Source organism: Ornithorhynchus anatinus, chromosome X2 (genome assembly GCF_004115215.2).
Source record: "Ornithorhynchus anatinus isolate Pmale09 chromosome X2, mOrnAna1.pri.v4, whole genome shotgun sequence".
In the NCBI taxonomy this organism is placed as follows: domain Eukaryota; kingdom Metazoa; phylum Chordata; class Mammalia; order Monotremata; family Ornithorhynchidae; genus Ornithorhynchus; species Ornithorhynchus anatinus.
Genome location: NC_041750.1, coordinates 3,690,949 through 3,705,016, shown reverse-complemented (window position 1 = coordinate 3,705,016; position 14,068 = coordinate 3,690,949). Strand labels below are relative to the sequence as shown.

At 57.8% G+C, this 14,068-nt stretch overlaps 1 protein-coding gene across 3 annotated transcripts; it reads left to right on the top strand.

Annotated features, from left to right (window-relative positions):
* Positions 1-205: 205 nt before the first annotated feature.
* KIAA1191 (KIAA1191 ortholog) lies at positions 206-13,806 on the top strand. Of its 3 annotated transcripts, none has more exons than XM_029053271.2 (9): positions 206-356; positions 3,868-3,978; positions 4,277-4,374; positions 7,319-7,509; positions 8,881-9,007; positions 10,782-10,906; positions 12,217-12,326; positions 12,591-12,733; positions 13,328-13,806. In XM_029053271.2, the coding sequence occupies exons 3-9, from the start codon at positions 4,347-4,349 to the stop codon at positions 13,534-13,536; spliced, it is 933 nt and encodes a 310-aa protein (XP_028909104.1). In that variant the 5' UTR covers positions 206-356; positions 3,868-3,978; positions 4,277-4,346; the 3' UTR covers positions 13,537-13,806. The 3 variants fall into 3 exon arrangements, with proteins under 3 accessions (XP_028909104.1, XP_028909103.1, XP_028909106.1); XM_029053270.2 differs by having other exon boundaries at positions 3,688-3,978; XM_029053273.2 differs by lacking the exon at positions 4,277-4,374 and having other exon boundaries at positions 207-356; positions 3,688-3,978.
* Positions 13,807-14,068: the final 262 nt, after the last annotated feature.

Here is a 14,068-nt window from a genome sequence, read left to right as displayed (position 1 = left end):
CAATAATAATCGTGGACCGTCGAACGGGGCGGCGGTCGGCCCTCCCGGAGGCGACGATCCTCCCCCTGCCCGCTAGGGGTCAGGCCGGGTCGCCGGCGGGCGGGCGGGCGGGCGGGGGACTACAAGTCCCGGCAGGCCGTGCGGCGGGGGCGGCGCTGCGATTGGCCCCCGCGGTCTCGCGAGGTTTGGAGGGCGCGGCGGCGAGCGGGCGTCGGGGCCGGGCTCCTGGGGGGTCGCCGGGCTCCTGCGGCCGCTGTCGGGCGCCATGGGGCCCCTCGGCCCCACGCCTCAGCGCAGCCCCAGACGCGGGGCCGCCCACACCCGCTAGGCCCGGGCCACGGCCGCTGCCGGAACAGGTAGGACCACCGGAAGGGAGGAAGGGCCGCCGCCGCCGCCGCCATAGAGACATTCACTCATCCACTCACTCACTCACTTCTTCATTCACTCATTCGCACACTCCTTCAATCACTCATTCATTTATTCACTCACTCAGTCAGTCATTCATTCACTCATTCATTTATTCACTCATTCAATCAGTCAGTCATTCACTCACTTCTTCATTCACTCATTCATTTATTCACACACTCCTTCGTTCACTCATTCATTTATTCACTCACTCAGTCCTGCATTCATTCACTCAGTCACTCATTCCTTCATTCACTCATTCATTTATTCACTCATTCATTCAGCCAGTCATTCACTCACTCACTTCTTCCTTCACTCATTCACCTATTCACACACTCCTTCATTCACTCATTTATTCACTCACTCACTTCGTCATTCATTTACTCAGTCAGTCATTCACTCATTCTTTCATTCACTCATTCATTTATTCACTCATTCATTCACTCACTTCATTCACTCATTCATTTATTCACACACTCCTTCATTCACTCATTCATTTATTCACTCACTCAGTCCTTCATTCATTCACTCAGTCAGTCATTCATTCACTCCTTCATTCACTCCTTCATTTATTCACTCATTCAATCAGTCGGTCATTCACTCACTTCTTCATTCACTCATTCATTTATTCACACACTCCTTCATTCACTCATTCATTTATTCACTCACTCAGTCCTGCATTCATTCACTCAGTCACTCATTCCTTCATTCACTCATTCATTTATTCACTCATTCATTCACTCATTCATTTATTCACACACTCCTTCATTCACTCATTCATTTATTCACTCACTCAGTCCTTCATTCATTCACTCCTTCATTCACTCATTCATTTATTCACTGATTCAATCAGTCAGTCATTCACTCACTTCTTCATTCACTCATTCATTTATGCACACACTCCTTCATTCACTCATTCATTTATTCACTCACTCAGTCCTTCATTCACTCAGGCAGTCATTCACTCACTCCTTCATTCACTCATTCATTTATTCACTCATTCATTCATTCAGTCACTCACTCACTTCTTCATTCATTTATTCACTCACTCACTCATTCATTCAGTCATTCACTCATTCACTCACTTCTTCATTCACTCATTCATTTATTCACTCCCTCCCTCCATTCACTCATTCATTATCAGTAATTCACTCATTCACTCACTTCTTCAGTCACTCATTCATTCAGTCACTCATTCACTCACTAAGTCCTTCATTAATTCAGTTAGTCAGTCACTCACTCCATTCACGCATTCATTTATTCTCTCACTCATTCATTCAGTCATTCACTCATTCATTTATTCACTCATTCATTCATTCGTATAGCCTGAGCGCTCACAGTGCGCAGAGCGCTGTGCTAAGCGCTCGAAGGCTTCTCGGAGGAGATTGAGCCCAGCTTGGACTTTCCCCACCAGCCCCCGCCCGGGGCCCGTATTTATTCACTCATCCATTCAATCATTCGGTCGTTTCGACAGAGCGCTCACTGCGTGCAGAGCACCGTGCTAAGCGTTCAAAGGCTTCCCGGAGGAGACTGAGCCCACCTTGGGCTTCTCCCACCATCCTCTGCCCCCCCCGTGCCCGTATTCATTCATATTTACTAATAATTATTATTATATTAAGCGCTTACTATGTGCCAAGCACTGTTCTAAGCACTGGGGTAGATACAAGGTAATGAGGTTGTCCCATGTAGGGCTCCCAGGCTTAATCCCCATTTTCCAGATGAGGGAACTGAGGCACAGAGAAGTGAAGTGACTTGCCCAAGGTCACACAGCAGCCAAGTGGCAGAGGCAGAATTAGAACCCACGTCCTCTGATTCCTAAACCCGTGCTCTTTCCACTAAGCCACACTACCGAGCGCTTACTGTGTGCAGAGCACTGTACTAAGCACTCGGAGGAGATTGAGCCTACAATCTTGCCCCACCATCCTCCACCCGCCCCGGGCCCAAATTCATTCAATGCTTACTGTGTGCAAAGCAGTGTACTAAGCGCTTGGAAAGTACAGTTTGGCAGTAAAGAGAGACAGTCTCTGCCCACACCGGGCTCACCAGTGGGGCTGTTTGGAGGGGTTTTTGTGTGCGGGGCAAATCGGGGAGGGGGCACAGCTGGGGAAGGGGTATATGGGGGGGAGGCCTGGGGTCTGTATTGGGGAGGGGGAGCTGGGGGTCTGTATTGGGGGGAGGGAGGCCTGTCGTGTGGGTGCAAATGGGGGAGGGGGCACGGCTTGGGGGTGTATGTATGGGGGGAGGACTGGGGTCTGTATTGGGGGGAGGGAGGGCTGTCGTGTGGGTGCAAATTGGGGAGGGGGCACGCCTGGGGGTGTTTATAGCAGGGGAGCGGGGAGGCCCGGGGGTCTGTATTGGGGAGGGCCGGGGGCCGTCATGTGGGTGCGAGTGATTGGGGAGGGGGACCGGCCCTGTGGGTGCAAATTGGGGAGGGGCACGGCTTGGGGGGGCGGTGGGAAGGACCAGGGTCTGTCATGTGGGTGCAGATTGGTGAGGAGGGGGAGATGGTTAGCTGCCTGTGGGTATGAATGGGTGAGGGGTGGGTATATATTTATGGGGGTGGGCGATCTGGTGGGTGTGTCTGCTGGAGGGCTGTCATGTGGGTGTGAATTGGAGGAGGGGTAGGGTTGTGGGGGACAGCCTGCTCTACATATTGAGGGCGGGGGGCCGCTGGTGTGTGTGTGTGTGAAGGGCTTGGAGGGGTGTCCGTATTTGGGGAGAGGGGGAGGCCCGGTGTGGGTACAGGGGGAAGGGGCTCAACTTTAAGCAGGGGCGGGTGAGGGGGTGTTTGAGGGGAGGGGGTACCCCGAGGGGCCGTCGTGGGTGTGAATTGGTAGGAAGGGGCTTGGAGAGAGAGGGGAAGAGAGGAAGGGGTCAGCCGGTATGTATGATGAGGATGCTGGGGTCTGTCAGTTGGTGGGGAGGGGGCGCAGGTGTGTGTGTGGTGCTGGAGGTGGGTGGGGATTCATTCCATCGTATTTATTGAGCGCTTACTGGGGGCAGAGCACTGGACTAGGCGCTCGGAATGTACAGTTCGACAGTTCATTCAATTCGATAGTATTTATCGAGCGCTCACTGTGCAGAGCACTGGACTAAGCGCTTGGAATGGACAATTCGGCAACAGATAGAGACCATCCCTGCCCACCGACGGGCTCCCGGTCTAAACGACTGGTGGCAACTGGCCCCGTGTATGTCAGGTCGGGGGCGGGGGGGGGGGTGGGGAGGAGCCGCGGGGAGGGGCGTCGGCCTCACCCGCCCTGCCTCGGGGTGCCTGGGTTGTAGAGAATCTGGCCGGCGTCACCCCCCGGACCCACATCGTCTCCCCCGGACCGACTTCTTCCCAGCAGACCCCCCCCCCCCGAACCACCCAAGCCGGGGGGAGGGGACACCTGGCCGCGTCGGCTCCGACTCTGTGACCCGAGCCCACGGGAGAACTTTGTTCTGCTTCTGCGTTTCCGTCAGAGCCCCTGCATGGAATCCGGTCGGGAAACTTGGCTAATTCAGCGTCGCCTGCAGAATGTGCTTTTTTGATCACCTCTTTGGATCAGCCTGACTTTCACAGGTTTGGGCCTGGTAAGGTGACGTTTTCTCTGTTGTCTTGTCGGGTCCCCCACCCCAGGGATGTCCCTTTTTTTTTTGTTTGTTTGCGAATAACGCGGTTGGGGTTGCTCCCTCTTGGGAGAGTCGTGAAAAATCGGAGGCTTCTGGAAAATCTACCAGAGAGGGTCGGCTCATCCCATGTCACGTTCATCCGTGATCCTTGCATGCCTGTGCTCCATTAAACGCACCTACAAAAATCCCCTGGCTTATCGACGCGTCGGCTGCCTTGGGCTCCCCGCAGATGAAAATGCCCTGTGTCGTTTCTTATCAGGTGGCAGGGCATCAAAGCTCCGGATTTCTCACCTCCACCACCACCACCACCACCACAACAATCTGCTCTCATGGCATCGAGAGAGCCCGATGTTCCCGGTAACCTGAATTCTTTCCACTTATCGTGCCTATCGCAGTCCGACGCACGCAGGGGGAGGGATCGGGCCGTTGGGCCCCGGGTTTGCTTTCTCTACTCTCCCAGGCGCTTAGGACGGCGCTCGGCGCTCAGTAAATACGACCGAATGTGCCGGAGCTTGAGTAAAGATAGTCGATTCTCGAACTGGCGGTGCAAGGCGACATTGTTCTGATGCCCCACTTTTTTTTGTAGTTGTTGTATTTTTTAATTGGTAACTAAGCGCTTCCTAGGTGCCGAGCACTCTTCCGAGTGCTGGGGTAGACTCCAGTTAATTATTCCACGTACAGCCCCGGTCCCAAAGTCAAGTAGTTGGGGAGAATGGATTTTGAATCTCTGTTTTTGCAATTGAAAAAACCGAGACACAGAGAATAATAATAGTAATTATGGAATAAAGTGCTTACTCTGGGCCAGGTATTGAACTAAACGCTGGGCTGGGTACAAGCACATTAGGCTGGACACAGTTCCTGTCCTGCATAGGCCTCCCAGTCTTAGAGATGAGGGAACTGAGGCACAGAGAAGTGGAGCAACTTGCCCAAGGTCACACAGCGGGCAAGCGGCGGAGCCAGGATTAAAACCCAGGTCCTCTGGCTCCCGGGCCTGGGATTCATCCATCAGGCCACACTGCTTCTCACTCTGGAGTGAGCAAGCGGTGAATTTCCCAGTTGATTTTCGGGGGCGAAATCCACAGCGCCCAAAATGGGGTCCAGCCAGTGGATCTCGTCAGCGTTCCCCAAGAACAGATGCCTAATAACCAGGGGCGAGGGAGTCTTCACTTTGTCCCCATGAAGACTAGAAGTCGCTCTCTCGCCCGCTGGAGCCTTTTTTAGCTGGTTTCGCTTTGAAATTCACCACGGGGGCAAATCCTGGGTCTCTACCAGGCTAATAATTGACTTGTAGGGTTGTTGTTTGCCTCACCAAAAGCCGATAATTAGACCCGAGGGCCGGAGCGACTTGGAAATATGTGCTAGAGTCTTTCCGAGGCCCCAGCAAGAAACAACAGGAAGGCCTTAAACTTACTTTTAAGGCAGTGGATTAGTAGCAGTAACAATAATAGTAATTATGGCATTTGTTAAGCGCTTGCTATGGGCCAGGCACAGTACTAAGCGCTTGGGGAGATACAAGGTCATCGGGTTGTCCCACGTGGGGCTCACCGTCTTCATCCCCATTTTAAAGATGAGGTCACTGAGGCACAGAGAAGTTAAGCCACTTGCCCAAAGTGTGCTGTACTAGGTGCCTGAGAAGTACCATATGGCTAGCCAGGTGCCTCGTGCCCTGCCCGCAGGAAGCTCCCACGCTGCGGGTATCAGCGATATTTATTGAGCGCCTCTGACCAGCTTTTCCCATTTATGCTTATGACCATTCTCGTTTATGAGCTATTCTCAGCTGTGCCCATTTTTTCTGGGGAAAAAAATGAAAGACACGGACCTCGCCCTCAGAGTTGACCGTCTAGTGGTGGTGGCGGGAAAAATTAATTGTAGTTAGCAACAAATGAGAAAACCAGGATGATTTTTATTGTCGAGAACAGACCCGGCCCCAGCAGCTTGTAGAGGATGCATTCGTATTTGCCCACCCAGTCACCTCATCCTCACTTCATCCTCACCACCATTGCGATAAACTCTGTCTGTTGGGTGATCATCAATTCACGGCTCCATCCCCGACCTCCAGAAGACCCCCATAGACGCCTTCAGACGTCTGAATCCTTGGGGCGTTTACCGTGCGCTAAGCACTGCCCTAAGTGCTTGGGAGAGGACAGTGTCATAACTGTTGGCGGTCAGAGTCCTCACTTCCCGGCCAGGGCCCACCCCAAAAGAAAGCCGCCGTCGTGTGTTAGTGTTTCATCGTTCCTGTTGTGTCTGGCTCTCCTACGGTCTGAGACGATGAAGCCTCCGAGGGACGGGGTGTCCTATCCCCGACTGGGTTTTCTCTCCCCGGTGCTCCGAACGCTGTATGCACCTATAGTCTTATTTTACTAGAATAATAATCGGGGTATTTGTTAAGGGCTTGCTCTGCACCGCTCGCTGTACAACGCGCCGGGGTGGAAACAAGCCAGTCGGGCTGGACTCGGTCCCAGTCCCAACAGGGCTGGCGGTCCCCAGTTGATTGAAGAGGAAGGAGGGCCAGAGAAGTTAACGACCTGCCCAAGGTCGCACAGCAGGCAGGTGGAGGAGGAGGGGTTAGAACCCAGGGCTTCTGGCTCCCAGGCTCGGGCTCTGGTTACAGGGAACAGCTAAAACTGGATCCGACATGGCGGGGCATGGTAGTACCTGAAGCCGAAAGGAGACTTGCTAGAGCCACTGCGAGGGCCTGCGGGACCCCAGCTGACCGGCTTGATGCCCCACTGAGGCTCCGATAATATAACAATTGTGGCATTTGTTAAGCTCTTACTAGGTGCCAGGCACTGTGCTGAGTGCTGGAGGTAGATACAAGGTAATTGGGTTGGACACAGTTCCTGCCCCACGTACTACTCCCAGGCTGTATCCCCGTTTTACAGAGGAGTTAACCGAGGCCCAGCGAAGTAATGATAATAATGATGACATCTGTTAAGCGCTTACTATGTGCCAAGCGAGTGACCTGGACAAGATCACACAGCGGACGGGCGGCGGAACCAGGATTAGAACACGGGTCCTTCCGCCTCCCAGGCCCGTGCCCTAGCCACTTCTCCAGCCTTTCCTTCCCGTAGCCCCGCAAACGTGCCTCTGGTGGGGTCGGGACCCCTCCCGGCCTTCCGGGCAGCGATAATCCGGCAAGCGTATTGTGTTACAGAGGCGCTTTTCGCCATGAAGGAGGGACCCGCCCCCGGGGAGACAAAACCGTCTTCCGGTTTCCCTAGTGCCCGCTCTCCGGCCGGGGCGGTCACTGGGTTCGAGTTCCCCCGAGAGAGATGGTGACGGGGGTGTCCGTCCTCAGCTCTGGAGCCCGGCCAGGGCGGGTCGGCCGGGAAGATGTCCCTCCCGGTGGGAATGCACCGGCGGGCGTTCAGCTACGACGACGCCCTGGAGGACCTCACCCCGATGACCCCTCCCCCAGCGGACATGGGCAGCAACGTCCTGTGGAAAGAACCCGTCATCCCGGAGCGCAAGTACCAGCAGCTATCCAAGGTACCCGCAGCGGCCCCCCGCCGACGGGCGGATGCCCGGCGCTCCCTTGGGGGGCTGCCGTTGTAGCCAGGGCGACGGGGCCCAGCGTGAGGGCGAGCCTCTGGGACGGCGGAGATGCCGGGAGCCCAAGAAGGAGGGGAGAGGGAGGGGAGACGGCCGGCCTCGAGGTGGGGGACCCCCACATCTCCCTTCTTCCGAACACCCAGCCAGAGAACCGCGCCTCCCCCCAGCCCGTCTCGAGTCGAGTGGGAAAGGCCCTCTCTGATCCTCCTCCTCCTCCTCCTCCTCACAGCCGGTGTGGCCAAGGCGGTCGAGCTTCCGCGTCTGATCCCGGGAACGGAAGCGTGTCCGTGAATCGGGCTGCCGGCTGAGCGGGAGCTTCCGTAGATTTATCGATTCTGGGCAGGGACCCTAGAAACACTTCTGTGGCCAAAGCCATCCCCGCCGCAGAAGCCTTCCACTGGGCAACCTCAAGGCAGTCCAGACGTGGAAATGGGGCTCCGTTCACTCGCTGAGAAACGGCGTGCTGTTTTACCCATTCCAGAACGCCTGAAATATTTTGTTTGAAGGCCACTGGCCATTGGCCTCCATCAGCTTTAAACAGGGAGTAGACCGGCTCTTTTAAGAAGTTTAAAAAGAGCCCTAGAATCCTTGAAGTTTTGCAGGAAAAAGTCGCCTGTCGCTATGGTTTAAATTCCCGGACCTGGGCACGGGTAGCGTCAGATTTCGTGGTAATAATAATAATAATGTTGGTATTTGTTAAGCGCTTACTATGTGCCGAGCACTGTTCTAAGCGCTGGGGTAGACACAGGGGAATCAGGTTGTCCCACGTGGGGCTCACAGTCTTAATCCCCATTTTACAGATGAGGTAACTGAGGCACCGAGAAGTTAAGTGACTTGCCCAAAGTCACACAGCTGACAAGTGGTAGAGCCGGGGTTCGAACCCATGACCTCTGACTCCAAAGCCCGTGCTCTTTCCAGTGAGCCACGCTGCTTCTCTGACTGTATTAAGTCAGACTCTCTCTGACTCTGACTGTAGGTTTTTCCCCTATCGATCCCCGCCTGCCTTGAGAGAAAAGCAATGCCTTTAGGTTGGCCCTCCATCCGCACGCGGGCACGTCCTCCCCCAGCTCAAGCTTAAGACGATCAGCAGGATCCGTTTAATGTCCGCGGCGTCGAGATGGGCCCGAAGCGCCTTTCTTGAGCCGGCCCGTCCCCGGGCTGTGTCTCGGACAGCGGTCGCTCCCCTGGCAGCTCGCACCCCTCCCGGAGATCTCTCCTGGGCGGGAGGGGGAGTCGGCGTGGGACCCCAGTCACCCCACCTCTGCCCCCCTCCCTTCTCAACCCCCTCTCCCCGCCTCTCCGGCACAGGTTGAGGAAGGGGAGCCCACTGTGTTCTCGCCCACCCTCACCCCCTCCTCATCCAGCGACAGTATGAGCAAGATTCCGGTGGTGAAGGCCAAGGCTACCCACGTCATCATGAATTCCCTAATTACAAGTAAGAACCCTCTGACGTCTCTTGGGGCCCAGGGGGTCGGGGGCGGAAGTTGCCGCACTTAGGATACGATCCCCTCCCCACCCCGTTCTGTGACTCACGGGACCCGTCTCTCATCCTTGGGGTGCCTCGGTAGAAAATAGCCGTAGCTTTCCCCCCAAATAAGGGTGCTGATTTACTTTTAATCTTTTTATGGCATCTGTTAGGTGCTTACTATGCGCCAGACGCTGTTCTGAGCACTGGTGTAGTTACCAGTAAATAAGGTTAGATGAGGTCCATGTCCCTCATGGGGCATACAGTCTTAATCCCTCTTTTACAGATGAGGTAACTGAGGACCAGCGACGTGAAGTGATTCACCCAAAGTCACACAGCAGGCAGGTGGAGGGGTCGGAATTAGAACCTAGGTCCCCCCGACTCCCAGACCCGGGCTCTACCCACTAGGCCGTGCCGCCTAGCGTCGGCAGCGGCTCTGCCCGGTCTCGCCCCCTCTCGATTTCCCCATAGTGGCCTTTTTTTTTTTTCTTTTCCTCAATCTGAAGACGGTCAGAGAAGTCTTTTCGTCTGTCGCCAGTGAGGGGCAAGAGCCCGACCCTCAGGAAGTGAACGAGCGTCCCCCAAAAGTCATTTCACCTTTTCCTTGCACCCTCCGCCCGGGGGGTCCCGCACCCAAACCAGACCCCTTCCCTCCACGTCTCACCAAGAGCCTGACCGGTGAATGGCTCGGATTAGGCAAGCTGCAGTTAAAAGGTGCGACGGAGACTAGACCGTAAGCTCATCCTGGACGGGGGGTGTCTCTACTAACCCTTGTACTGGACTCTCCCAAGTGCTTAGGACAGGGCTGTGCACACAGTAAGCATTCAGTAAATAACCCCGATTGATCGGTGGATTGATTTGAGGGCGGAAGTGGTGTGCCAGGACCGGGCCGCGTTCCGGAAGCCGGCCCCGTGTGGCATTTGGCTCAGCCTCGGCCCCTCCTGCTGGAGAGACCCCCGGGCCGCCGGACCCCGCCGTGGGTGGAAGGGGGGCGGCCCCACCACGGTCGACGGAGGCCATCGATTCCGTCGGGGTTCCCTCAAAGGGAAGGGGCGTGGGCCTGAGTTCAGAAAGCGGGGTGTCCGCCATCTGGGCCGGACGGCAAGAGAGGGATACGGGGAGGGTCCCGAGGTTATCGGAAGCAGCGGGGGCGTCACCGGCAGCTTCGCGTGGGGCTGTGGTTCTGTGGGGCGGCTCCGCGCTCGGAGGCCGAGGACGGGAGTGGGGAGGACCCCTCCCCTGTCCGCCGGGCCGGGTTCCGGGGGTCCAGAAGCGCCTGGACTGACAGCCAACGGGCGCGTCTCCAGCCGGGCGGGCCGTTCTGGAGCTCCCACTGCCCCGCCACCACCGCAGTTGTTTCTCAGCTGGTGTCAGGATCCCTGACACCTCAGCCCTGTGATTCATTCAGTCGTATTTATCGAGCGCTTCCTGTGACACAAAGCAGTGTCCTAAGCGCTTGGGAGAGTTCACTGTAACAGACACATTTCCGGCCCACAACAGATTTACCCGGCGGTGACCCAAGTCATCATCGAAGCCTGTGGAATTGGGTTTTTTTTTAAAAAAGGGCTTCAGGGCAGTCCGAGAAACATACATCTTGTGGATTTCATAGCGAGGGGCTGATGGTTCCTAGGGAGAGTAGCCCTGGAGGCCGCTCGGGACTACCCTTCCCGCCCCGGGCACTTCTGGGGTCACCGTGAATCAATCTTTTTTTCTTTTTCTTTTCTTCCCCCCTTGCCCGTCGCAGAGCAGACGCAGGAGAGCATTCAGCGTTTTGAGCAGCAGGCCGGGCTGAGGGACGCCGGCTACACCCCGCACAAGGGCCTCACCACCGAGGAGACCAAGTACCACCGGATGGCGGAAGCCGTGCACGTAAGTCTCGCCCCTTGACCTGGTCCGGCGGCCAAGCTCCTGCTCTTCTGGGCCCACGGAGGGGCCGGCCGCTCCATCTCACCATCAGCGTGACCCTCATTCACGCCCGAAAGGAATCGTACCACCCTGCCCGGCCCCCCCGCCCCTCAGAGATAAAAGCGAGGGTGAAACGCCAGCGGGTGAAACCTCAAACTCAAAATTCAACGTGGATTTGAAGTGGGGAAAAGAAAAAATTGAAAAACCAGGAAAGAGGCCTCTCCCCTGCCTCTCAGTTGGGTGAAAGATCGTTCTGGCCGGAAGCGCCCGGATCTCGTCAATCTGAGCTTGAGATTTCTGGCTCCGGGGCTGCTAAAACTGTTAGGAGCTCAGCGTGAATCAAAGGGGAAATGACCAGCAGTCGAGCAGTGGCATTTATTGAGTGCTTATTATGGGCACTGTACTGAGCGCTTGGGAGAGTCCAGTGGAACCGAATCAGGAGACACGTTTGCTGTCCGTAACGAGCTTCAGGCTAGAGGATGAGTTTACAATCTCCCTGTGGGGCAGAGGTCCCTCCCTTGGCTCACCGCCGCCAACCCGAAATAGTTCCTTCCCCTCCCATCCAAGGGTCACCTCTGCTTCCCTCGTCAGAGAAGATCGATCTTGCCCCCTTCCCGTTGATTGTGTCAATGCCACCGGCCAGAGACCCACTTAACGCCCTCAGCCCTGGCACACCCGGAGTGCCCGGCCGACGAATGCGTCCTCGACCCCAGGTTGCGCTCGATGCCGGCCCCCACCCAGGGAATTCGGAGCAGCTACTCGGGTGCCAGCCTCTGGGTTTCTCCTGGCAGCCGGTCTTGACCACCACCTCTGACCCTCACTGAGGTTGGCACGGGCCACCGAGGCAGACTTACCCACGGGTCCCGCCCAGGCGGACCGACCACAGCTCTCCTTGCCCACGAAGCCCTCCCGACAGCCCTCGCTAGCGTATTTTTGGGGGGCGCGGGGGTGACCCCATGGTAAATGCCGTAACATCTGCTCAGGGGCAAGAGGCTGGATCTCGTGCTTCCCCGGACGCTCGGTAAAGTACACTCTACCCAATAGGTGCCCAAGAGATACCTTTAATATACTACTGATTAGGCCTAGAAGTGTTTTAAGGCCAGCAGAAGAGCGTCCAATCTTCCCATCTTTGGGCTCGAAAGGTTCTTTACGTCCGGGTATGAGAATCAGTATAAGCAATGTGGAGTTTAATTTTTTTTTTGAACTTTACAGGTTTAAAACCAACTCCCCCCCTTCTTTCCTTTCTTCCGACCCCCGTTTTCTTTTCCTTTCAGAAGTTAAAGCTGCAAAGCGGAGAGATGACAAAGGATGAGCAGCAGGCCTCCTCCTCGGCCCAGTCCACCCCCAGCGGCACCCCGCACTCGTCGCCCAGACAGAAGAACAGGTGGGCGGCCCCCTCCCCGGCTCGCCCCGGGCCAGGGCCGCCCGCCGCCGAGCTTCGGGCTCAACCCCCGGGCCCGGGCGGGAGGGACGCCGGGTCGAAGTCCGGCTTCCGAGTCGGCCTTCGGGCCAGGGAGTCACTAGTCTGCCCCGGGCCCGGTGGGGGCCTGGTTTCCCTCCGGCCGATGCTTCTGTTCCTCCGGGGCCCGGGTGGCCGCCGGAGGCCGGCGGTCAATTCACCCCCGCTTCCTTCCTTCCTTCCTTCCAGAGGCTGGTTCGGCCACGGACCCACCACCTCCCTCCCCGGCCCGGATTTGGGCCCCGTGGACCCCGGGCCCGGCGACCGGGATCGGGCCGCCTCTGAAAAGTGGAGCCTCTTCGGCCCCCGGACCCTCCAGAAGTCAGATTCAGGTATCGTTTGGGGAAGACCCCCCCCCCCCCCCCCGCCCCGACCCCCTCCCGCCTCCCGTCGCCCCGCAGTGCATGAGAGTGCACTGGTGCACTCGGTGCATGTCCTCGGGCAAGTCACTTCACTTCTGCGCCTCAGTCCCCTCGTCCGCAGAATGGGGATGGAGAGCGCGAGCCCCACGTGGGACGGGGACGGTTATGATTGTGAGACCACAGTTCTTCAGAGAGTGAGGGGGAGGGAAAGCATCTCTTTTACAGATGAGAAAACGGAGGTTCCGAGTAGTGGAGGGATTTGTCTGTGGCAGGCGAGTGGCGGAGCCAGGATTAGATCCAGGGTCTTCTGAGGCCCGGGCTGTTTCTGTTAAGTCCCCGGCTAGTAGCAGCAGCACGTAGTGAGCGCCTGCTGGGCGCTCAGCTCGCCTAAGGCGAAGCGTCCCGGTCCACGGGCTCGTTGCCCCCCGGCCGGGGACAGAGGCGGCTTCTGTGTACTGGGGTCGATTTCTCCCCCTTCGGCCTGGGTGCGTCTGAGTCCACGGCCTCGGGGCGGGACTCACGCGGCTCCCCTCGCCCTCTTCTCCCCCGCCGCCGCCGCTTCAGGTGGCTTCTCCGTCCAGTCGTACAGAGGTGCCCAGAAGCCGAGCCCCATGGAGCTCCTGCGGGCCCAGGCCGCCCGCATGGCAGACGAGCCCGCCGCCCTGAAGCCCCCCAAGATGGACATCCCCCCGCTGGAGGGGAAGAAGCCGGCGCCCAGGGCCCACAACCTCAAGCCGCGGGACCTGAACGTGCTCACCCCCACTGGGTTTTAGGCACCGCCCCCTCCCCCCTCCGGGGCGGGGGGCCGCACCACCCCGTCTCCCCACACCCCCTTTCGCCGTTGCCGGCGGCCTAGCGGGAACCGGCTCCCCGCCGGCCTCGCCCCCCGGAACCCCCCGGGAGGGTCGGCCCGAGGATCCCGCTCTCCCATCCCCTCTCCCCCCGACGCATCCGACCGCGGCCCCGGGCCCGCCTGTAGAACCGGGCCGCCGCCGTCGTCATCGCCGCCGCGGCGGGAAAGCATTAAACCCAACTAGACGCTGGCGGCCCCTCTTCCTTCCCGTGGGGGCGGCGAGCGCGGGCAGCCTCCCGCCGCCGCGTTTGACCGTCTCGCCGTCGGTCCTATCTACTGAGCGCTTACTGTGCGCGGAGCGGTGTAGCGAACGCGTGGGAGAGTCCACCGCCGGTTTAACCGACGCACTCCCCGCCCACAGCGAGCTCAGGGTCCGGGGGCGGGGGGGACTAGAGCGACTTCGCTTCGGTTCGAGACCGCCCTCGGGGAAGACGGGTCGGGGGGTGTTTTTT

Coding starts and splice junctions, on each gene's coding strand:
- KIAA1191 (XM_029053271.2), top strand. CDS start 4,347: ATGGCATCGAGAGAGCCCGATGTTCCCG. Junction 10,907..12,216: donor GGATGGCGGAAGCCGTGCAC/GTAAGTCTCGCC, acceptor TTTTCCTTTCAG/AAGTTAAAGCTGCAAAGCGG. Junction 12,734..13,327: donor CCTCCAGAAGTCAGATTCAG/GTATCGTTTGGG, acceptor CCGCCGCTTCAG/GTGGCTTCTCCGTCCAGTCG.